Source organism: Scyliorhinus torazame, chromosome 22, assembly GCF_047496885.1.
Source record: "Scyliorhinus torazame isolate Kashiwa2021f chromosome 22, sScyTor2.1, whole genome shotgun sequence".
Lineage (NCBI taxonomy): Eukaryota > Metazoa > Chordata > Chondrichthyes > Carcharhiniformes > Scyliorhinidae > Scyliorhinus > Scyliorhinus torazame.
Genome location: NC_092728.1, coordinates 72,936,021 through 72,960,955, shown reverse-complemented (window position 1 = coordinate 72,960,955; position 24,935 = coordinate 72,936,021). Strand labels below are relative to the sequence as shown.

The 24,935-nt window shown below is 47.7% G+C and overlaps 1 protein-coding gene across 4 annotated transcripts in view; it reads right to left on the bottom strand.

Moving 5' to 3' along the window:
* Positions 1-24,935, bottom strand: part of LOC140399129 (regulator of G-protein signaling 3-like) — a 369,904-nt gene that overhangs the window by 111,387 nt on the left and 233,582 nt on the right. For all 4 annotated transcript variants that reach the window (XM_072488325.1, XM_072488326.1, XM_072488327.1 and 1 more), the window contains one exon: positions 24,443-24,568. In XM_072488325.1, the coding sequence (XP_072344426.1) occupies positions 24,443-24,568 (126 nt within the window). The remainder of the gene's footprint in view (positions 1-24,442; positions 24,569-24,935) is intronic.

Sequence of the window (24,935 nt, the reverse complement as noted above, 5' to 3'; positions counted from 1 at the left end):
CCTCTTGTGTGGAAATTTAGAACAACAGGTTTTAGGATAAGGGTAGCAGATTTAAACCAGAGATGTGGAGAAATTACTTCTTTCAGAGGCTCATGAATACGTAAAATTCACTACCCCAGAGTGCGGTGGATGCCAAGACATTGAATAAATTTAAGGAGACAGACAGATTTTTAAATAGTAACGGTTGTAAGGGCTATGAAGATTAGGCAGGAGAGAGGAGTTGAGGGCGAGATGAGATCAGCCATGATCGTATTGAATGGGAGAGCAGACTAAAGGGCTGAATTGCCTGTTCATTCTCCTAGTTCTTATGTTCTCCTTCAGTAGATTCCATTATTGATGTTAAACTATTTCGTCTATAACCTCTTGGATATGTTCTCTTTCTCTTCTTAAATATAGGTATGTTAATTATTTGCATTCCCATGGCACTACAGCTTTTTCTAAAGAATTATTAAATATGTGTAATAGTGCCTCTGCAATCATTTCCCTAAATTATTTTAGAATATATGAATGTAGTCCATATGGACCAGGGGTTTTATTCTCTTTTAACTTGATTAATTTACAGGTATCCCTCATTTAGCATTCCTAATACGTTCCTGAAAAAACAGCATGCTAAACAAAAATGTGCTAAATGAAACTGATTTCCCCAAAAGAAAGCATATAATAAGGTTGGGTTACATTCCTGAACTGTAATCTTTACATTAAAAACCTATTGGCTGCCTTGAACCTAACAAGCTAAATGTCTCTTTCTGCCTATTACTTACTACTCTTAATAACTTACCTCCTACTCACTGCTTCCCATCGCTTGTTCGTCACTTCCCACCATCCTCTCACTACCCTTCTCACTACCTCCCCTTTGTTGTTTTGTTCTCCCTCCTGGCCCCCTTGCCCCCACCCTCCAGCTACCCGTCTCCTGACCCCTTTGCTGCTTCCCTCTTATAGCCCCTCTCCCAAGCCTTTGCTTTTTAAAAAAAGTGACGGAAATGACAAATCAATGGATGTGGGGCACAATTTCATCGATTCATGTTGCAGCAGAATGCATGCTGGGGAATTCTGCAAACTGCATATGCCTAGAAATCAATGGTAGCATGTTGGGAATGTATGGAAACTTCAGAATGCACAAGTATGGATAAAAGTTCTGCAGAACTATTTTACAGTAGAACTATCTGAAGCCCAGGTCTTTGTGACAGACGGAGATCTCAAAATATAAATTGTAAGGAAAGCAAAAAAAGTACAAAATGCAAAGGATAAATTTAATTATGAGACATCTCTCTTTTCTTTTGACTGCCGACAGGAGCACCTCCAGGGAAATGTCGCTGAATCGTGGAGCGACCTTTCCTCTTTCTGATGCCATTCTACCCTCGATGTTAATCCCCTCATTTGTGTTTGTGTCTTCAAACTGCCTGACTGTTGACCCTGTACCTTGAAAAATGGTGGTTCCATGTGAGCGGCTGGCATTAGAACTTAAATGTCTGAATCCTGAGTGGCTGCCTGGGATCATTGTACCGCTTATGAGTTGACAGAAGTAGTTGTCTGCCAGTGCTGCAGACATGGCTTTAGAAATCACTGATAGCAAATCTGCAAGCACGAGGTGACATGGTTTAGTCACAGCCTCCCATTAACCTCCTCAATGGACTGGCCTTACAACATCTGCAAAAACAAAATTTGTTCTGGTAGATTCATAGCCAGTGGTGTATCTCCTGCACAATAAACAACTCCTGTGTCCTCTCTGCTCCTCAGCAACCTTTTCCTCAAGATGCTTCTTCAATGCGTTATCAAACATTTACAATCTTTCTTTTCATTAAACTCAGAGGCAACAAAAGCTTTAGCTGCCTGCTCTTCCATCAGCAAAAAATTAGAGCTACGTTCTGTATTCCAATTTGGAGGGGAGCTGCCAAAAACTAATGAAAAAAAAATCATATTTTCCCGAAAGAGAACTAGGAACCTTCATTTTAAGGGAATTGGAAACCATGGTTGCTCTCAGCAGGTGTGGCTACCGGAACATCGAGGGAAGCCCAAGAACCAGAGAATAAGTTGGGAGCAAGTTGGAAAGTCTGGCATTTCCCTGTCACTACTTCCCCTTAACCCCCAACAATCCTAATCCCTAATGTAGAATTCTTGCAGGCTGCTAACAAACCTGAATTAAACCCCAAATAACTGTCCACCAGGGCACAACTCATCATTTCCTTCATATATAATAGAGAACTTTCTGCCCCACTAACTCCATGTAATCAAGAAGTTAGACAAGGGCAGTGCTGTCGACGTTGTCTACATGGACTTTAGCAAGGCCTTTGACAAGGTACCACATGGAATGTTGTTGCATGAGGTAAAATCTCATGGGATCCAGGGTGAGGTAGCCATTTGGATACAAAACTGGTTTGACGGCAGAAGACAAAAGGTGGCTGTAGAAGGTTGTTTTTCAAACTGGAGGCCTGTGACCAGCGGTGTGCCTCAGGGATCGGTGCTGGGTCCACTGTTATTTGTTATTTATATTAATGATTTTGATGAGAACTTAGAAGGCATGGTTAGTAGGTTTGCTGATGACACCAAGATTGGTGGCATCGTGGAGAGTGAAGGTTACCTGGGATTGCAACAGGATCTTGATCAATTGGGCCGATGAATAGCAGATGGAGTTTAATTTGGGTAAATGTGAGGTGATGCATTTTGGTAGATCGAATCGGGGCAGGGCCTAATCAGTTAATGGTAGGGTGTTGGAGTGAGTTATAGAACAAAGAGATCTAGGAGTACAGGTTCATAGCTACTTCAAAGTGGAGTCACAGGTGGACAAGGTGGTGAAGAAGCCATTCGGCATGCTTGGTTTCACTGATAGAACATTGAATACAGGAGTTGGGACGTCTTGCTGAAGTTGTAAAAGACATTAGCAAGGCCACACTTGGAATACTATGTACAGTTCTGGTCACACTATTACAGAAAGGATATTATTAAACTAGAAATAGTGCAGAAAAGATTTACCAGGATGCCACCGGGACTTGATGGTTTGAGTTATAAGGCGAGCTGGATAGACTGGGACTTTTTTCCCTGGAGCATAGGCATAGGGGCGATCTTATAGAGGTCCATAAAATAATGAATGGCATAAATAAGGTAGATAGTCAACATATTTTCACAAAAGTAGGGGAGTCTAAAACTAGAGGGCATAGGTTTAAGGTGAGAGGGGAGAGATGAGAGGGGCATTTTTTTCACACAGAGGGTGGTGAGTGTCAGGAATGAGCTGCCAGAGTCTGTAGTAGAGGTGGATACAATTGTGTCTTTTAAAAAGCATTTCGACTGTTATATGAGAAAGATGGATATAGAGGGATGGGGCCAAATGCGGGCAATTGGGATTAGCTTAGTGGTTAAAAACTGGGTGGCATGGAAAAGTTGATTCGAAGGGCCTGTTTTCATGCTGTAAACCTCTATGACTCTATGTCTGATGTGAATGAAAATATTCACTTCAATTTGATTATGCAGCTGTAGAACACTACAAGAGCTTATCATTAATGCCTTCTGAAAGTCGTTAATAGGCAAACTTTGACTTAGTGTATGTTAATTTGTTTTTGAAGGACATGATTGCCCAGTGCAGCACCAAATGCAGACAAATCGTTAATCGTGCTTTTTAACTGACATTATGTGACTTTTTATCATTATCAATGTTTTTTTTTAAAAATATGTTAATTCAAAGATTTTCCAACAAAAATTTTCAACCAATTAAACCCCCCCCGTAACAGAAAAAAGAAAGCGAAAAGAACAGAACAAAACATAAACATATCAATCAAACATACTACAGGACTTATACAATGGGTTTCTCCCGCACATAATAACCCTCCCATATGCTTTTTACAAGTACCCCTAGGGAAAAAAAACCTCCCCCGCCCGCCCAACTACCCCCCCCTCCCGAAAGAGACACACCCCCCCCCCCCCCTCCCTCGGTTGCTGCTGCTGCTGACCGACCTCATTCTAACGCTCCGTGAGATAGTCTAGGAACGGTTGCCACCGCCTGAAGAACCCCTGCGCAGACCCTCTCAAGGCAAACTTTATCCTCTCCAGCTTAATGAACCCTGCCATGTCATTTATCCAGGCATCCACACTGGGGGGCTTCACGTCCTTCCACATAAGCAAGATCCTCCGCCGGGCTACCAGGGACGCAAAGGCCAGAATGCCAGCCTCTTTCGCCTCCTTCACTCCCGGCTCGTCCACCACCCCAAATAATGCCAGCCCCCAACTTGGCTTGACCTGGACTTTCACCACCTTGGACATAGTCTTCGCGAGACCCCTCCAGAACCCATCCAGTGCCGGGCACGACCAGAACATGTGGACGTGATTCGCCGGGATTCCCGAGCACCTCCCGCATCTGTCCTCCATCCCAAAGAACCTACTCAGACTCGCCCCTGTCATATGCGCTCTGTGAATAACCTTAAACTGTATCAGGCTGAGCCTGGCACATGAGGAAGAGGAATTAACCCTACTCAGGGCATCAGCCCACAGACCCTCTTCGATCTCCTCCCCCAACTCCTCCTCCCACTTGCCCTTCAGCTCCTCTACCGAAGCCTCCTCCTCTTCCTTCATCTCCTGATATATCGCCAAAACCTTGCCTTCTCTGACCCATACACCCGAAATCACCCTGTCCTGAATCCCCTGTGCCGAGAGCAACGGGAATCCCCTCACCTGCCACCTCACAAACGCCCTCACTTGCATATACCTGAACGCATTTCCCGGGGGGAACCCAAACTTCTCCTCCAGCGCCCCTAGGCTCGCAAATGTCCCATCTATAAACAGGTCCCCCGTCCTTCAGATCCCTGCCCGATGCCAGCTCCGAAACCCCCCGTCCATCCGTCCTGGGACGAACCGATGGTTCTCCCGGATCGGGGACCACACCGAGGCTCCCATCTCACCCCTATGTCGTCTCCACTGCCCCCAGATCTTTAGCGTTGCCGCCACCACCGGACTCGTGGTGTACCTTGTCAGCGAGAGCGGTAGCGGTGCCGTCACCAGCACCCTCAGGCTCGTTCCTTTACAGGACGCCATCTCCAGCCTCTTCCATGCCTCCCCCTCTCCCTCTATTACCCACTTACGGATCATGCCACGTTGGCTGCCCAATAATAGCCACCCAGATTCGGCAACGCCAGCCCTCCTCTGTCCCTACTACGCTCCAGAAACCCCCTCCTTACCCTCGGGGTCTTGTTTGCCCACACAAAACCCATGATGCTCCTACCTACCCGCTTAAAAAAGGCCTTGGTAATCATAATAGGAAGGCACTGGAACACAAAAAGAAACCTCGGGAGGATCATCATTTTAATCGATTGTACCCTGCCCGCTAGCGAGAGTGGAAACACATCCCATCTTTTAAACTCCTCCTCCATCTGCTCCACCAGCCGCGTCAAATTAAGTTTGTGCAGGGCCCCCCAGCTCCTAGCTATCTGGATCCTCAAGTACCGAAAGCTCCTATCCGCCCTCCTCAACGGTAAGTCGTCTATCCCTCTTCCCTGGTCCCCTGGATGCACCACAAAGAGCTCACTTTTCCCTACATTGAGCTTATAGCCCGAGAAGTCCCCAAACTCCCTTAGGATCCGCATGACCTCCACCATCCCCTCCACTAGATCTGCCACAAACAGCAACAGGTCGTCAGCATACAGCGACACCCGATGCTCCTCTCCCCCTCGGAACACCCCCCTCCATTTCCTGGACTCCCTTAATGCCATAGCCAAAGGCTCAATTGCTAATGCAAACAACAGGGGGGACAGGGGGCACCCCTGTCTCGTCCCTTGATACAGCCGAAAATACTCCGACCTCCATCGATTCGTAGTCACACTCGCCACCGGGGCTCTATATAGGAGCTTAACTCACCTGATAAACCCCTCCCCAAACCCAAACCTCCGCAACACTTCCCAGAGATACTCCCACGCCACCCGGTCAAAGGCCTTCTCCGCGTCCGTAGCTGCCACTATCTCCGCCTCTCCCTCCACCGAGGGCATCATAATCACATTGAGGAGCCTCCGCACATTGGTGTTTAGCTGCCTGCCCTTTACAAATCCCATCTGGTCCTCATGAATCACCCCCGGGACACAGTCCTCAATTCTCGTTGCCAGCAACTTAGCATCCGCATTGAGGAGCGAGAGCGGTCTATACGACCCACATTGCAGTGGGTCCTAGTCCCGCTTCAGGATCAGAGATATCAGCGCCCCGGACATTGTCGGGGGCAGGGTCCCCCCTCCCTTGCCTCATTGAAAGTCCTCACTAACAACGGGACTAACAAGTCCGTATACTTCCTGTAAAACTCAACCGGGAACCCATCTGGCCCTGGGGCCTTCCCCGCCTGCATGCTCCCCAGTCCTTTAACCAGCTCCTCCAACCCAATTGGCGCCCCCAAACCAGCCACCTCCTGCTCCTCCACCCTCAGGAACCTCAGTTGATCTAGAAATCGTCGCATCCCCTCTTCCCCTGCTGGGGGCTGAGATCTGTACAGCTCCTCATAAAAGTCCTTAAATGCCTCATTTACTTTCACCGCACTCCGCACCATAGATCCCCTGCTACCCTTAACTCCACCTATCTCCCTCGCTGCCATCCTCTTACGGAGCTGATGTGCCAGCATCCGTCTCGCCTTCTCCCCATACTCGTACATCGCCCCCTGTGCTTTCCTCCACTGTGCCTCTGCCTTCCCTGTGGTCAACAGGTCGAATTCCGTCTGGAGACTTTGCTGCTCCCTAAGTAGTCCCTCCTCGGGGGCCTCTGCATATCTCCTGTCTACCCTTAGGATCTCCCTCACTAACCTCTCCCTTTCCCTGCCCTCTCTCTTCTCCCTGTGAGCCCTGATGGAGATTAACTCTCCCCTGACCACCGCCTTCAGCGCCTCCCATACTACCCCCACCTGCACCTCCCCGTTGTCGTTGGCCTCCAAATACCTTTCAATGCACCCCCGCACCCTCCCGCACACCTCCTCATCCGCCAGTAATCCCACATCCAGACGCCACAGCGGGCGTTGGTCCCTCTCCTCTCCCAACTCCAGCTCCACCCAGTGTGGGGCGTGGTCTGAGATAGCTGTGGCCGAGTACTCCGTTCCCTCCACTTTCGGGATCAGACTCAAAACAAAAAATCTATCCGGGAGTAGGCTCTGTGTACATGAGAGGAAAAAGAAAATTTCCTGGCCAGGGGCCTAGCAAATCTCCACGGGTCTACTCCCCCCATCTGGTCCATAAACCCCCGAAACACCTTGGCCGCAGCCGGCCTCTTCCCCGTCCTAGATCTGGAGCGATCTAATTCTGGGTCCAATACCGTGTTGAAATCCCCACCCATTATCAAGCTTCCTGCCTCCAGATCCGGAATCCGCCCCAACATGCGCTTCATAAATCCAGCATCGTCCCAGTTCGGGGCGTTTACGTTTACCAATACCACCCACGCCCCCTGCAACCTACCGCTCACCATTACGTATCGACCTCCATTGTCCACTACAATATTCTTGGCCTCAAACGACATCCGCTTTCCACGTATTGCCACCCCTCTGTTCTTCGCATCCAGCCCCGAATGGAATACCTGTCCTACCCATCCCTTTCTTAATCTGACCTGGTCTGACACCTTCAAATGTGTCTCCTGAAGCATGACCACGTCTGCTTTCAGTCCCTTTAAGTGCGCAAACACTCGGGCCCTCTTAACGGGCCCATTCAGGCCCCTCACATTCCAAGTTATCAGCCGGATTGGGGGGCTTCACACCCCCCCCGCCCCCTCTGCCGACTAGCCATCTCATTTTCTAGGCCAGTCCCCCGCCCCGACCACCTCTTCAGTTTCCAGTTCCCCATCGGCCAATGCAGCAGCAACCCTTTCCCCCCCCTCCCCCCCCCCCACTAGATCCGTATCTAGCTCTTTTGCTCCCCTCATAACACTCCCGTAAGTCAGCTGACTCCTGCTGACCCCGGCCTCCCCCGCCATCCCATTGACCCCCCCGTGTGGGAGTCCTCCCTCCCCAGCAATCAGTGTGCGCTCCTCCACCCCCCTCCCCTCCATCCTTCCCTAGCGCGGGAAAAAGCCCGCGCTTTCCTGAGCCGGCCCCGCCCCCTCTGGCGCCGCTCCTGTTGCGGCCTTATCTCCATTCCCCCATCCCCGGACCTCCCCTCCCTCCAGCACCGGCGCCCACATTCTCTCACCGTCTCCCCATCAGATCTCTTCCCCCATCCCCACCCATCACCCAACTCGTGGAACATTCCCTACGCATAGTTAAAACCCTGTACACAACCGACATCCCCCCCACAACCACAAACCCTCAGTTTGAGTCCAACTTTTCAGTTTGTATAAAGGTCCAAGCCTCCTCAGGCGTTTCGAAGTAGTGGTGTCGATCCTGAAACCTGACCCACAATCGCGCTGGCTGCAGCATTCCGAACCTCACCCCCTTCCGATGGAGCACCGCCTTGGCCCGATTAAAACCAGCTCTCTTCTTTGCCACCTCTGCACTCCAGTCCTGATAGATTCGGATCTCTGTATTCTCCCGCCTGCTGCTCCGCTCTTTCTTGGCCCATCTCAAGACACATTCTCTATCCACGAAACGGTGAAACCTCACCACTACTGCCCTTGGCAGCTCGTTGGCCTTGGGTCTCCTCACCAGGACCCGATGAGCCCCTTCTAGCTCCAGGGGACTCGGAAAGGCCCCCGCACCCATCAGCGAGTTGAGCATCGTGCTGACATATGCCCCGGCATCGGCCCCCTCCACTCCTTCAGGGAGACCCAGAATCCGAAGATTCTTCCTCCTCGACCTGTTCTCCAGGTCCTCGAATCTTTCCGCCCACCTCTTGTGCAGCGCCTCGTGTGCCTCCATCTTCACCGCCAGGCCCAAGATCTCATCCTCGTTCTCCGTGGTTTTTTCCCCGCACCTCCCGGATCGCCGCCCCCTGGGCCTTCTGGGTCTCTACTAACCCCTCGATCGCTGTCAGCATTGGCGCCAGCACCTCTTTCTTCAGCTCATCAAAGCAGCGCTTGAGAAACTCCTGCTGCTCCTGCACCCATGCCGCTTGATCTCCGCTCGCTGCCATCTTGTTTTTTCTCCCTCGCATTTTTCGCTGCTCCAAAAACACTTTTTTGACCGCTCCGCTCCTGGTCCACTCCATATACTATGGGGGGTGGACCTTGCTATCACCTTCCCACACTGGAAGTCGTCGAAAAATTTCCGTTGGGGCTCCTCTGGAGAGCACAAATGTCCGTTTTAGCAGGAGCTGGAAGTCCCATTATCAATGTTTTAAGTGAAATTCTTTAATTGATTAACCAAAGATTAAATGATCAAAGGCCTGACTTTCATTTTTATAAAACAAAAAAATACAAATATACAAAGGTACTGTCCCTAGTTGTAAGGAAATTAAAGAAGGCTGGTTGGTCTCTTATAATATATACAGGGTATATTGTTTTCCTCACAAATGTAGCAGTAAAATACCCAGTGATATCACAGTTGAAATCAAATGCTGCATACATAATTCAATTGGGGGAAATTGCGGTCTACAACTATCTTCCACCTTCGCTGAAAAACAATCTCTCGCTCACAACATGGCCTAAGTTATAAATAGGTTCGCAGAACCCCTGAAACATGTCGAGGAAATAACCAATTTCAAGGTAGAAATAACTTAATTAAATCCTGATACAAGGTGATACATGCATACAACATAATACATACAACACAGTACTGCAAAATACTGCGTGACTTATCTTAATAGACCCATTGTTTAAATTATCCATAATCAGATATGCTAATAGAAGTATTAAAGTATGTCTGAAGTAACCTCTGTGCCTAGAATGGGCATGACAGATAGCTGGTAATCATGCCAGATAGTCATTTCAATTTAAAACTCGGCAAAAAACAAAAGCCATGTTAGTTAAATTAACTAACTCCTTTATTAAGGTTTATTGTATTGAAGTACCTTCCATGAACATTAGCCTCAAAATCAACAAACTCACAGAGGGGCCCTTGAGTGGTTGTGTTGTAAATCGAAAAGTGCACTTTGAAATGCCACCAGGAAACCCTATGGGCTGGATTCTCCGATTGTGAGGCTATGTCTTCACACCGGCGTGGGAACGGTGGTGTTTTAGCCCAAACATTCGGCGCAAAATGGCCACCGATCCTCCGTGCAGATGGGGGCTAGCATGCCAGTAGCGTAGAGCACCCAGCTCTAGCTGACAATACTGCCCGGAGAATTGCCAGGTCCGTGGCCACGCATGCTCACGGCGGCGGCCTGCAGATGCCGCTCGCGGACCCGGCCTTCCGAAATAGTGCCCCCCCCCCCTTTGGCGCGACCTGGACCACCCCCCAACAGCGCCCCCAGCCCCTGATAAAAGTCCCCCCCCCCCCCCCCCCGCCACCCCCCTGGCCACACCGATTTCCCGACAGGTGAGACCATGAGAGACCCACGGTGTCGGAAACTCGGCCGGTCGGGGGCAGGCCTCAGGCAACGTCCTGAGGCCGTCGATACGTCACATGGCATACTCAGAGAGTATGCCGCTTTGCAGGGGGTGGCGCATCACGAATGCGGCATCGCCTTCGATTTGGTCGGGAACTTTGATTCTGCAGCCGATCGCCGGACACAATTTCGGCGTCAACGACCAGAGAATCCAGCCCTATGTGTGCGACCTAACAGCCGTGTCGCGGTGGCCGTAATTCCAAATGAGCCGGTTAGATCGCAGGAGAGGACGAAATCAAGAAGGTTTCCAATCTAACCAGACTGCTCCCGTTGGCGTGATCCGGATCCCGCCGTGACGTGGTAAGAAACCAATAATCACCAATTAAGGCCAATCTCCATCCCATTAACGGGATGGACCCCCTATATAACGTCCTCCTGTGATCTAACCGGCTCCCCAGAGAGTGGTCATGTGGGTGCATTTTAGCACGCCTATTTAAAATTGTGGTGAGCGTAATGACTGCTGTGAGGATCGGAGGAGGTAAGTATCCATCTTGAAGATCGGGCAAGCAGCCCGGGGCCACCGGGGCAGCTGCCCCAGTGCTCGGGGCGGTGGAGGAGCCCCCAGGAAGGGGATGGGCCAGGTCAGTGCCATCAATGAGAGATTGTCCTGGGTTGGGGGGCTCAACACCTGTGGTTCCTAACGGCCACTCCTCGGATCGTATATACCCAAAACAGGGGTATACATCCCCAGGACTAGGGGGTGGGTGTGTGGATCAGGGGAGGATCTGAGTCCAGTCCAAATTATGTTCCCTGCAAGGGTCTGGGGAGTGCACAGTGGCTCTCGTTGTGACCGGGGGTGCATATACATTGCGGTCCCTCCCATCGCACCCTTGCGACCTCCAGGGCCCGTTCCTTTTAGGGAATGAGGACTCTGATGTCGGCACCCGTCTCCCATCTGTTATGGGCCAACTTCTTATGTGGGGACAAAGAGAGGGTATTGTGAGCAGCATGCTTCATGCATCGTGGGGGAGCTATGATGGGGGGCAGGCGTGGGGATCACTGCTGGTGATGGGTGGGTGTGCTGGTGGGTGCTATGATGTGCTGGGGCACAGGCGCGGTGTTGTGGTGGAAGGGGGGGGAAAGTGTGGTGCGGTGCCAACCGCAGTGTCATCATGGGGGTAAGGGGGGTGGGGGTGGTAGGTGGGACCAGTGCCAGGGGACTAGTGCCATCTCATCTGTGCGGCCCGATGGATGTTGCTGACTTCTTGCAACACTGGGTGACAATCCTCCTTGTGACACTCTCCATGCTAACGGCCACTGCTTCCCAGGTGGCAGTGGTTGCCGTGTGGATGACCCTCTGACTCCCTTGGAGGAAAAGGAGTCCTGTAGGACTTCACCACATCCAACACTTTGCGCCATGGTGTGGCTGTGTGCTGTCTGGGGTTTCCTCTGCAGGATCGTTTTAGCTGCTACTCCCCCTCGATGGGGAGAGCTACAGGGCACAGTCCAGGAGAATCTGCTGGTGGGACAGAGAAGCCGGTGGGGCATCATTAACGGTCCTAATTGGCATTAGATCCTGGTAGCGATCGCGCCGGGTCGGCCGTCGGAAAGCATCCGACAATTCCTGCTCACTCCCACACTTTGAAACTGTTCCGTTAGATCGCACCCTATGTAGCTGTGCTGCGTGTAATCAGAAGCACTTGGTCCTGACAGTAAATTACCATATGGGGCGAAATTCTCCCCAAAAATGACTGCGGTGGGATTTTCTGGCCTCCCAGCCTTGTGTTTCTCGGCAGCGTGCTGACAAGTGATGGTGAGATCCTCTGCTCCCGCCACTGTCAATGGGATTTCCCATTGATGATGGTGGAGGTGCGCTGACAGGGGGCCTAGAGAATCCCATCACTAGCGAATTCTGGCCTCAGCATCATTTCAGGTCGGAAAACCTGTACGACCAAGAGCACGGGGCGAAACCTGCCGAGAAAGTAATCTGTGGGACCTGAAGAAGTTGGCAAGCCTGGTTAAAAAGGGCAGCCCAATCTCAAAGTGAGAGTGCAGGCCCCTTCCCTCGGATTGCTGGCATCAGCCCCCCCCCCCGATGGGTCTCCTTTCACGCCATGCCCCCTTCGAGCCAGCATCAGGCACCCCCATCTGATGAAAGTTAATGTTAATTTATGTTCCAGAAAACAAAACAGTATCACGCTTGAAAAAATCCTCTTAGCTGCCCCTTCATGCTACTTAGAATATATATTGTAGGGGGAAGATCTTTTTAGGTGTTGCAATTTCTAGCTGTTATACTTGCTGAGCTTTTCTTGTTATGATCTTGGGCCAGACTCCCATGGTTTTGATGAGATCTGTTTAGGGATCAATAAAGTTTTGTCTCGAGTAAAAAAGTTTGAGTTTCAATATATTTGTTCAGTAAATGAAGGTAAAGATTGTGTGGGTTTTGAACAAACAGAAATAAACTTCACAACTTATCAATCTTACACTCTCTCATTCAGGGTTAAAAGTGAGGTATGCATGAGTTAAAAGGGAAACTCTGGTTGAAAACATCACACTACACAATAAATGCCAAATGTGACCAAGTCGGAGTCCATGGATTTTTTTAACAACCTAGGCATCATTAATGCTGAGTTAACCAATCTCATTAGAATCCTGGCAGGGATTCTCCCCTACCCGGCGGGGCGGGGGGTCCCGGCGGGATGGAGTGGAGTGAACCATTCCCGCGTTGGGCTGCCCCAAAGGTGCAGATTTCTCCGCACCTTTAGGGCCCAAACACTCCCCGTGAGGGGCTAGGCCCGCGCCGGAGCGGTTTCCGCTCCACTGGCTTGCGTGGAAGGCCTTTGGCGCCACGCCAGCCAGGACTGAAAGGACTTCGCCGGGTGGCGGAGGTCCGCGCATGCGCAGGAGCGTCAGCGGCCGCTGACGTCATCCCCGCGCATGCGCAGGGGGTGGGTGTGTCTCTTACGCGTCGGCCATCGTGGAGGCTGTGGCCGAGGCGGAGGGAAAAGAGTGCCCCCACGGCACAGGCCCGCCCGCGGATCGGTGGGCCCCAATCGCGGGCCAGGCCACCGTGGGGGCACCCCCCAGGGCCAGATCGCCCCGCGCATCCCCGTGCTGCCTAGTCCCGCCAGTAAGAGAGGTGGTTTGATTCTCGCCGGCGGGACAGGCATGACAGCAGCGGGACTTCGGCCCATCGCGGACTGGAGAATCGCCGGGGGGGCCCGCTGACCGGCGCGATTCCCGCGCCCGCCGAATATCCGGTGCCGGAGAATTCGGCAATCGGCCGGGGCGGGATTCACGCCAGCTTCCGGCGATTCTCTGACCCGGCGGGGGTCGGAGAATCCCTCCCCCTGTCTCTCACACAAGGGATTCCAGTTTTCACCTTCAAAGATCACACCTCGGAATTCTCTCCAATTCGGATGGCATCAATGACAGCCCACCTCACAGGGGTTTTAGTCTCGGCTCAGGGGATCAGGGGTTAAGGGGAGAAGGCAGGAGAATGGGGATGAGAAAATATGTGCCATGATTGAATAGCGGAGCAGACTCGATGGGCCAAGTGGCCTAATTCTGCTCCCATGTCTTATGGCCTCCTGAGAATCCATTCTTTGTTCCTTTCTTGTAACTGAACTGGGGATCTTTCTTATGCCTGTTCGCTCGCTGGGACCTCTGCTTGATTCCTCTCCCTTTGCAACCTCTCCCTGTCCTCTGCCTGGGACACCATTCTTCCTCTCTCAGTCACCTGACCTGGGTTTTCATGCCATTTTCCTATTGGATAGACGCACTGGGCCCAAAGAACATAAACATTGCAGAATTCTGCATGTGCAGCTCGCTCCCAGTCTGCACATGCAAAAGATTAGAAGTCTATTGGAGTTGAAGTTTGCAACCTCCACTCTCAGGCGAGGTAAGTATAGTTTTCATAACAATCTCCATATTAAGTGTTCAGAATTTAAGGAAAGTTAAGCAAGAAGAAAGTGCAAAAGCAAATCAGAAACTTATCAATTTTCACGTTTGAAATGTTCAGCAAATACACAAAAAGCCAGTTTCCCGATTTGGCTGTTTACATTGAGCAACAGCTCCAAAATTCTTCAGGTTACGGTTTAGGCAATTATACTGAGATTACACTTCATGAAGCTCTCAATAAAGTTTGCAGAATCCATGGAGTGGCACTTTATGAGCTAGGGAGGCACAAGTAGCACTTTCACTGCATTTCCAGCAACTGCCTCCCCATGTCAGCCAGAAACTTACGTATGTCCAAGCACCAATGAATGGTCCCATCAATTTCTGAATAAGGGGAAACAAGTAACAAAAATGTATATTCTTCAGTTTCACTCTCCCCATAAGCTTTGGGTTCCAATCTCAGTTTCAGTCTTAGTTTCCTTAGAAATGGGGAGGGTCAGTTTTCCTTCAAATTGGTGTCTGTCTCAACTATTGAAACTGTCACAATTAGATATATATATTTGATATATTGTAAGTTCTTAATCTTTTATACGCATGCAGACTGGCCATAGAAATGCCAATATAGATCTCAACTTACAATTTGAGCAGAAGCTAGAACAGAGCAAGTTCTAAACAGAGTATGAGCAGAATTGGAAACACGGTTTAAAAATCATCTAATCTTCTTTCATGCTTTCTTTGGTTTCAAAGAAACCATAACTGACAGAAAGCACAAAGTACTCCCCATTTGCAATCCTTAGATTTTATAGTTGTGTATAAGACAGCTTCCCTACTTTAACTTCAGAATTTGCTATACATTTGCCAGTTATACATAAGGATATGCGGCAATTGGTTTTGCTGAGAGTCTACTATAGATACACATCAATGCAAATAAACAATTACTGTATTCTACTCTCTCATCTCACTTGAAGGTTGTTAAGTATATACATCTGGACCACAAGATATTCTTGGGAGTGGCAATTGCTGCTGTTGCTAGTTGTATCTACTCCTAACAACAGGAGAGCGGCTGTTCTCCCAACCGGAAACCCTGGATGAACAGGGATATCCACTGCTTGCTGAAGTCTAGGTCTGAGGCGTTTAAGTCAGGCGACCCTGACCTCTACAAGAAAGCAAGATAAGATCTAAGGAGATCCATTAAAGATGCCAAAAGACAGTACCGGACCAATCTCGAGTCCCAGGCTAGCCACACGGACCCTCGCCGACTATGGCAAGGTCTGCAAGACATAATGGGCTACAAGATGAAGGCATGTAAAATCACCGGCTCCATTGCACCCCTCCCTTATGAGCTCAACGCATTCTATGCACGCTTTGAGCAAGAGGTCAGCGAGAGCAAGCCCTCCACCCCAGAAGCCGCAGATGAACTTGTATCTGAGATCACCATTGCAGACATCAGAGCAGGCTTCTCGAAGGTCAACCCACGGAAAGCCAGTGGCCCGGATGGGGTAGCCGGACAGGTACTCAGGTCTTGCGCGGATCAGCTGGCGGGGGTATTCGTGGACATCTTCAACAATCTCTCTTTACAACAATCTGAGGTCCCTATCTGCTTCATGAAGACGACCATCATCCCTATACCTAAAAAAAACCAAACAGCGTGCCTTAATGACTATTGTCCAGTGGCTCTGACATCCATCATCATGAAGTGCTTCGAAAGGTTAGTCATGGCACGAATCAACTCCAGCCTCCCGGATTGCCTTGATCCACTACAGTTCGCCTACCACTGCAATAGGTCTACAGCAGAGATCATCTCCATGGCTCTGCACTCTACCCTGGAACACCTAGGTAACACAGGCACCTATGTCAGACTCCTATTTATCGACTACAGCTCAGCCATCAACACCATCATTCCGACGGAATTCATCGCCAAACTCCGTGGCCTTGGCCTCGACTCCTCCCTCTGCGATTGGATCCTGAACTTTCTAACCCACAGGCCACAATCAGTAAGGATAGGCAACAACATCTCCTCCACGATCATCCTCAACACTGGTGCCCCACAAGGCTGCGTCCTCAGCCCCCTACTGTACTCCTTATACACCAATGACTGTGTGGCCAAATTCCCCTCCAACTCGATTTTCAAATTTGCTGATGACACCACAGTAGTGGGTCGGATTTTAAACAATGAAGAGACAGAGTACAGGAATGAGATAGAGAATCTGGTGAACTGGTGCGACGACAATAATCTCTCCCTCAATGTCAACAAAACGAAGGAGATTGTCATCGACTTCAGGAAGCGTAGTGGAGAACATGCCCCTGCCTACATCAATGGGAACGAAGTAGAAAGGGTCGAGAGCTTCAAGTTTTTAGGTGTCCAGATCACCAACAATCTGTCCTGGTCCCCCCATGCCGACACTACAGTTAAGAAAGCCCGCCAACGATTCTACTTTCTCAGAAGACTAAGGACATTTGGCATGTCACCTACGACATTCACCAACTTCGACAGATGCATCATAGAAAGCATTCTTTCTGGTTGTATCACAGATTGGTATGGAGCCTGCTCTGCCCAAGACCGCAGGAAATTACAAAAGGTTGTGAATGTAGCCCGTCCATCACGCAAACCAGCCTCCCATCCATCGACTCTGTCTACAATTCCCGCTGCCTCGGAAAGGCAGCCAGCATAATTGAGGACCCCACGCACCCCGGACATACTCTCTTCCACCTTCTTCCGTCAGGAAAAAATACCAAAGTTTGAGGTCACATACCAACCGACTCAAGAACAGCTTCTTCCCTACTGCCATCAGACTTTTGAATGGACCTACCCCGTATTAAGTTGATCTTTTCTCTACACCTTGCTATAACTGTCACATTATATTCTGCAGTCTCTCCTTCCTTCCCTATGTACGGTATGCACTGCTGGTACAGCATGCAAGAAACAATACTTTTCACTCTATACCAATACATGTGACAATAATAAATCAAATCAAATCAAATTAAATCACCTGTCTTGCGCCAGCCTCACACATCCACCATAGCTCGTCTACAACCACTCTGTGATATCCGTCCTCTAACAATGCCTAGGTTGACTCCACTTTCTGCTGCCCCCTCCCCCAACTTTGCTCTCTTGAAGAGCTTTTCAGCTCTGATCAAATCGTCAAAATACTGACACTTTCTTTTTTGGATGTCACTTTTTAGAATTTCCTTTGCTCTTGCTATTTCAAATATCTCTTCATTTGTCTTACGGATACGCCTCAACATCCACATCTCAAATCTCTATTTTCTTCAATGTATCTTTACTCATTGTCCAGGTAGCTGAGGCGTAAGTGGATAAAATGTAGCATCTGAGGAGCTTTTTCCATTTTTCAGCTTGAATTTTCTTGACACATCCTTCATCTTCACAAAATTACTTCTGGCTATCTCTATCCTTCTGACTCCAGCATTGCACTTATCATCTACCATCTTCTGGCAATGATAGATACAGATATAGTAGATTGAGGTTTTCTACATTAGGGATCCTTAGTAATCCTTATAGATAACAGTAAAAATGAACCTTTAATTTCAAGGAATTATTGAAAATGGAGCGTGGTAAGTAATTTTACTCAATAAGTCAGTAAATAAAAATCATTATGATGCTGATTGATAGGTTTTGGCTGCAGAATTCAAATAATTGGAACAAAATTGATTGCAAAGAAAACAAATGTATACTGCAAGGTGATCAATCAGAACAGTGTGTTGCTGATAAAAACCTAAGGGAAAATACCAGTTTGAAATTGGAAGTGCTTAGTAGTCTTAATGATACATATTTACATAATATTACCCTCTGTATGACTCCATTTTATTTTTTACACATATTATGCTTCCTTAATAATATCAACAAAAACAAATCTTTGAGGAAGTAAAAGTTTAAAATACCCTAATGGTGCAATTTAAAATGTAAATACCTATGGTCGTCTTTTTGTCCGATTGAGACATCAACGTATTTATGGAATAGTTAAGGTCAAATGAAAAGTGGCTTTCAAAAATGCTAAACTATATGGAGCAGAAAATAAAGCATTAAAATAAAGGAAACAAGCTCAGACGAAACAGAATTAAATAATTATTTCATATCTATGAAATCATATTTTCACATCAGATATTTATTCCTTTTAATTGTTTCTTCGGTGTACGGATTTATGTCTTTATATATTTATCCTACTTCAGACATGTTAGAGATTTATTTCATATGTCAGCTAATAGTACCAAAACAACCTTGACCCACTTCATATTCTTCCTGAATAATGTTCTATTATTTATGGAATCATAGAACTTACAGTGCAGAAGGAGGCCATTTGGCCCATCGAGTCTGCTTTGGCCCTTGGAAAGAGCATCCCACCTAAGATCACACCTCCCCCTATCCCCATAACCCAGTAACCCCACCTAACCATTTTCGGACACTAAGGGCAATTTAGAATGGCCAATTCACCTCACCTATTCATCTGTGGGAGGAAACCGGAGCACCCGGCGGAAACCCATGCAGACATGGGGAGAATGTGCAGACTCCGCACAGACAGTGACCCAAGCAGGAATCGAACCTGGGATTTATTTGTGTAGGAATGAATGATTGATCGTATTCTTTGGTTCTCATTTAAGTTTGTAATTTTTCCAAAGGTTTTTGACAAGCGGCAACCAAAGAGCCTAAATTAGCCTATGTAAGGGCTTTCCTGTTAAAGGCCTTTACCTCCTATTTACTTTACTTTGTCCGTATTATTTTGGTCCATGGATCTTTAATGGAGATATACCTTTCAGTCAAGCATGAAGTCAGGAACTCAAAAGTTGCAAAATAGTACACAGTCTATGAAGATTTAGATTTTAACAGAAGAACTCAGAATTTATGGCACCCGAGAGATTGGAGGGAACAATTTGATTTGTTGGCTGGTGGCCAATGGATTGGCCAGGGATTTCATTCTGCCCAGCAACAGACAGCGATTGGGTCCTGCCAGGTGGGGCCTTTTCAGTGAATGGATGAGGAAGCTCCTGGATGCTGAGAGGAGAGGTTGTGTGTTGTTCTCTCTCTCTCCACAATGTATCCTGCCTGCAATTTCTGAATCTGCAGAGAAGTCTCGAGACCCTGATGAGTCTACAGTGAAAACCATTGCAGACTTGGAAAACAAAGACATCCAACTGGAGGCCTCGACTGAACAAACATCTAACTGGAAGACATCCATCGAAACAGAGACTTTTATCTTTTTACTTTTAGCATTATTTTTTACACTCCTCTTTCCCCTCCGTTTGTCTGTATTGTTGTGTAGCGGGTGGGGTGAGTTAAAGAGGAAGATTCAGTGGTTAACACTGCTGCCTCAGGGCGCCGAGGTCCGAAGTTCGATCCCAGCTCTGGGTTACTGTCCATGTGGAGTTTGCACATTCTCCCTGTGCTTGCGTGAGTTTCGCCCCACAACCCAAAAGATGCGCAGGGTAGGTGGATTAGCCACGCTAAATTGCCCCTTAATTGGAAAAAATGAATTGGGTACCCTAAAAATAAAGACTCAGATAACTTTAAGTTCAGAAAATATGGGGCTGGATTTTCCACGCACCCCCACGGTGTTTTCCATGGCAGCAGGGGCAGCCCACCATTGGTTGGAGGCGGGATCGTCTGGCCAGGCCGCTGTCAACAGGTTTCCCGTTATTTGCACCCCCTGCAAATAGAAGCAGTTCTATTTCCTGGTTCCTCCAGCCATTAGTGCAGGAGGTGAACTAGGAACTCAAGACTTGAAATTCAAATTCAAGGATCTGTGACACTACGACATCAAACATGATTTTTCTGGCAGGTTTAGTAGATGGTAATAGCATCAATGAAAAACAGCCATAGTTTTAACTAAATTCTGCTGAGCAATTACTTCAAGCTGAACATAACTTTTGTAACCCCTTAGAATATGACATGTCTAGAAGCCCATCTTGAGAAGGCCATGAATAATGGAGCTTTAAGATACATTGGCATTTTAGCCCGCCATTTTCAGTCAAGTTTTAATACTAAATTCTATTACAAATGGTTACAATTTTATTTTACCAATATTTTAAGAAGAATTACAAGGGATTTCTTTTTCTTCCACCCAACAATGCAGAATGTTAATATGGAATTAAAAATCCCTAAATATTATTTGTTATGCTGAAACCTGAGCATCATAGAATGATTACAGCATAGAAGGAACCCATTTGGATCATTGCGTTCGTGTCGGTATTCTGAAAAAACAGTTCAGCCTAATTCCACTGCGCCACCCTTTCCTGCAGCAAATTTTATCTTCAGGTGCTTATCTAATTTCTTTTTGAAAGCCATTATTGAATGTGCCTTCTCCACCTCTCAGGCAATGCATTTCATATCCTAACTACTCGCTATCTAATAAAGGATTTCCTCATGTTGCCTGCTTTCTTTTTGCGATTCACCTTAAATTGATGTCCTCGACCTTTTCACCAGTGGCAATAATTTTGTTGTCCATGCTGTTTGACCTCTCATTATTTTGATCAGATCTCCTCTCAACTTTCTCTTCTCTTAGGAGAACAATCCCAACTTCTCCAATCTGTCCTGTGACTGAGGTTCTCATCCTTGAACCATTCTCTTCAATCTATTCTGCCACCTTTTTAAAGCCTTTACATCCTTCCCAAAGCACAGTGTCCACAATTGGACATAACATTCCAGTTGAGGCTGAAGCAGTGTTTTATGAACCTTATAATTTCCTTGCTTTTGTACTCCAGACCTTGGGAATGCCCACGATCCTGCCTTTTTATTCACCTTCCTAACTTGTCTTGCCACCTACAATAACTTGTGCATTATACCCTCAAGTCTTTCAGTTCATGCACCTCCATTAGAACTCTGCACTTTCCCTCTCCCCATTCTTCCTACCAAAATGATTCATCACATTTTTCTGCATTAAATTTCATTGATCTCGTATCCGCCCATTCCACCAGCCTCTACATCCTATGTCCTCTTGAGGGCTATCACTATCCTCCTCGCAATTCACAATATTTCCACGATTTATAATACCAGCAAATTTTGAAATTTAACTCAGTAAACCCAAGTCTAGATTATTAATATGGAAAGCAGTAGTCCTTGTACAAACCCTTAGGGAACCCCACTGTATACCTTGTTTCAGACCGAAAAACGACCATTCACCACTACTTTCTCTTCCTGTCATTCGGCCAAATTCATGTCTATGCTCCCATCATTCCCTTTATTCCACGAGCTTCAATTTTGCTGTCAAGTTTATTCTGTAACTTTTTATGAAATACCTTTTGGAAATGCATGCACACCACATCAACTACATTAGCCTCATAAACCCACTCTGTTACCTCATCAAAACACAGTCCAGTTCATAAAACATGATTGGCATTTAACAAAACTTTCCTTAATTAATCTACACCTGCCCAAGTGATTGTTGAATTATCATGTCAAAAAAGCTTTCCCACTACTGAGGTTAAGCTGATTGGCCTGTAGCTGCTGAGAAGTCTTGCTACAGCTGTGCAGGGTGCATCTGGAGAAGTCTGCATCTGGAGAAGTGTGTACAGTTTTGTTCTGCTTGCTATAGGTGGGATATACTCGTGTTGGAAGCAGTTCAGAGAAGTTTCACAAGGCTGATTCCTGGGTGATGAGTTTGTGTTATGCTGCCATATGAGCAGATTGGGCCTATTGTCATTTAGCAGAAAGATAAGTGATCTTATTAAAGGCTGAAAAGATTGGTGGCACAGTTTCAAAATAAGAATAATTCCATTTACAACAGCAATAAGGATGAATTTCTTCCTTCAGAGGGTTGTTAATCTTTGGAATTCTCTTCCCCACAGAGCAGTGGAGGCTGGACCACTGAAAATGATCAAGGTTGAGTTAGACAGATCTTTGACTAAAGACAGGAACTCACGAAGGTGATAAATTCTTTAGAAATAGAAGCAGGAGTAGGCCATTCAGTCCATCGAGCCTGTTCCACCACTCGGTAAAATTGTAGCCGAATATGGGGCGCTATTCCCCCCCCCCCACGCCAGGTGGGAGAATCGCTGGGGCTCCGCGCGAATCGCACCATGCCGCCCCGACCCCCGCAAGCGATTCTCCCACCCCCCGGAAACCAGCGGCCCGCGATTCGCACCGGGCCGCTTGGAGAACCGGCGAGTGGCGATTCTCCGGCCCGGATGGGCCGAGCAGCCGCTACGACATGACAGGTTCCCACCGGCGCCGTCCACCCCTGGTCGCTGCCGGCAGGAACTCTGCGGAAACGCTGGTGGGGGGGGGCGGCCTGTGGGGGAGGGGGGGGGGCTCCTTCACCGGAATGGCCTCCGATGGGGTCTAGCCCGCGATCGAGGCCCACCGATCGATGGGCTGGCCTCTCCACCCCCTCCCACCCGGGGCCTACCTCCTTCCGCGCGCGCCCCAGCACACCGACGTCATATTGGTGAGGGGCCGGCGTGCGTAAGACATTCCCCGCGCATGCACAGGATGGCGCGGCCCAACTGCGCATGCGCAGGATTGGGCTGCCCCAACTGCGCATGCGCAGGTTGGCGCCGCGCCCATTTGGCGCCGCGTAAGGTGTGAACCGCTCTAGCGCCATGCTGGCCCCCTGTGGGGGCCAGAATAGGTTGTGCCCGGGCCCTGTTCGCACCGTCGTGAAATGCGGACGGCGTTCATGACGGCGCGAACACTTGGCCTCCATATCGGAGAATCGCCCCCATGATCTTCTCCGATGAGGGGTTTGGGCCTATCTGTGGAGTAAATGGACTCTAGCCTAAAAGCCGGCCCGGATGGTAGCCGAGCATGTGTAGTCCCGGCTGCGATCCGAAGTATATTGTGAATATAGTTTACTATAAAAATGTGAATAAAATAAGTTTCTTTACACCTCTCGTTTGGACTCATGTGTGCCCACATGAGTCCAAGAGAGGAACTCACTAAGGTGATAAATTCTTGAGAAATAGAAGCAGGAGTAGGCCATTCAGCCCATCGAGCCTGTTCCACCTCTCAGTAAGGTTGTGGCTGATTTCACTGTGATTTTAACTCCACTTTCCTCCCTGCCCCATAACCTGCCTCATATTCCATGAGGCTCACTGGGAGGGTAATTGGTCCGTCCCCGTAGGCCTTGTGCGGGTTATAAACCGATCCTTACTTTATTACTAGTTTGCCTGGAATATCCTTTACGGTGAAGACTGACACAAAGTAATTACATTTTTTAAAAAGACAGCACTTTTCATGGCCACCAGACGTCTCAAACTGCTTTGCACACAGCACGCTCACAAACAGCAATGTAATAACAACAGATAATCTGTTTTTGTGATGTTGAATGAGGAATGAATATTTACTGGGGAGAATGTCCCAGGATGGCATGGCACTGCCAAGGTGCCAAGCTGGGGGCGCGGGGAGTTGCGTCGGAGGCCTCGGAGATCGAGACACCATTTAATCTCTCGCTATACTGAGGAGATCCTGTGAGCGGAGCTCCACAATATGTGCGGCCTTGGCCGCGAGTTCCCGCTGAGGCCCCTTATTTAACACGAGTGGCATTTCATAACCATGTGTTTCTCTCCGCTGCGTCGCTGGGAAACATGCGACTAAACGCACTCGCTATGGGGATTTGTACCCATTTAGATAAATCACACCCAGTATAACTGAAAAAGTTACAAACAAATCTAACCCTGGAGTGAAACAGAGAGAGCTCCAGTCAGATTAAGCCGTGACTCTGAATATACACTAACTTCTGAACAGAACCATTTGATATCAATATTGCATTTGTTGTGTGATTGAGATTTTAATTATAATAAATATTAGTTTCCCTACAATATACAATATTTTGTACTTTTTCACCTAAATTTTCAAATGTTGAGTTAAGGCCAAAATGTTCTGAAGTAAGTTGGGCTCCCAAGCAGGAAACACAGACAAAATATTCAAGTTACTTCAGTTGTTTTTTTTACAGAGCGTGAACAAATTATCAAAATAAGATTATTGATGAGATAAATATTTTTATCATTGTGAATCTTTCAGTTACAGCATTCTATTTTAAAGAAATGTGATATGTTGCATTCCTTTCCGTTTATTGTTGTTTGCATGTCTTGCAAAATTGCCCAGTTGGAAGTGAAAACGTAGCCTTTTTTATTATCGGAAAATATATAAGCTAAGAACATAAACAAATATTCTTTACAAAAAATATACTTATAGTATCAGCAAAATTCTCTTTGCACCTCTGTAAGAGGCCTACCTTGCTCATTGTTTCTGTTGATTGTTGCTCCTTCTTCTGTTTGATAATGTTCTCCATCAAACACTGGCACACCTTTCTTTTTTGCTCGGCTGTATATGCCTCTAAACTCAAACTGCTCTGTGATTTCTGATTTAAAAAAAATAACAAATTTGTCAACAGCAGCACTTGCAAAAATATAAAATTCTGGCTTAAAAGCAAGATCCTGTGGGTTATATTTAACTGAACATAGAAACAAGTCCTCTTTTGTGGCTATAATCACTTACTAAGACTACCTATCTTTCTACTGCCATGTAAGAAGGCCATAGGAGCTTTCACCTCTTTGGCAGATTTTCCATATTTCCTTTCCTTTGGGCAACCAGCCTTCTCCTTCACCTTGGAACAAATGAAATATGCTAAGTTCCTATGGATGTACATGCCATGGCAGTTTCCTAAAAATTTGACTCACCTGAACAAAGGTCTTATGCTGCTGTTTGCCTACCATCTGGAAAATAAG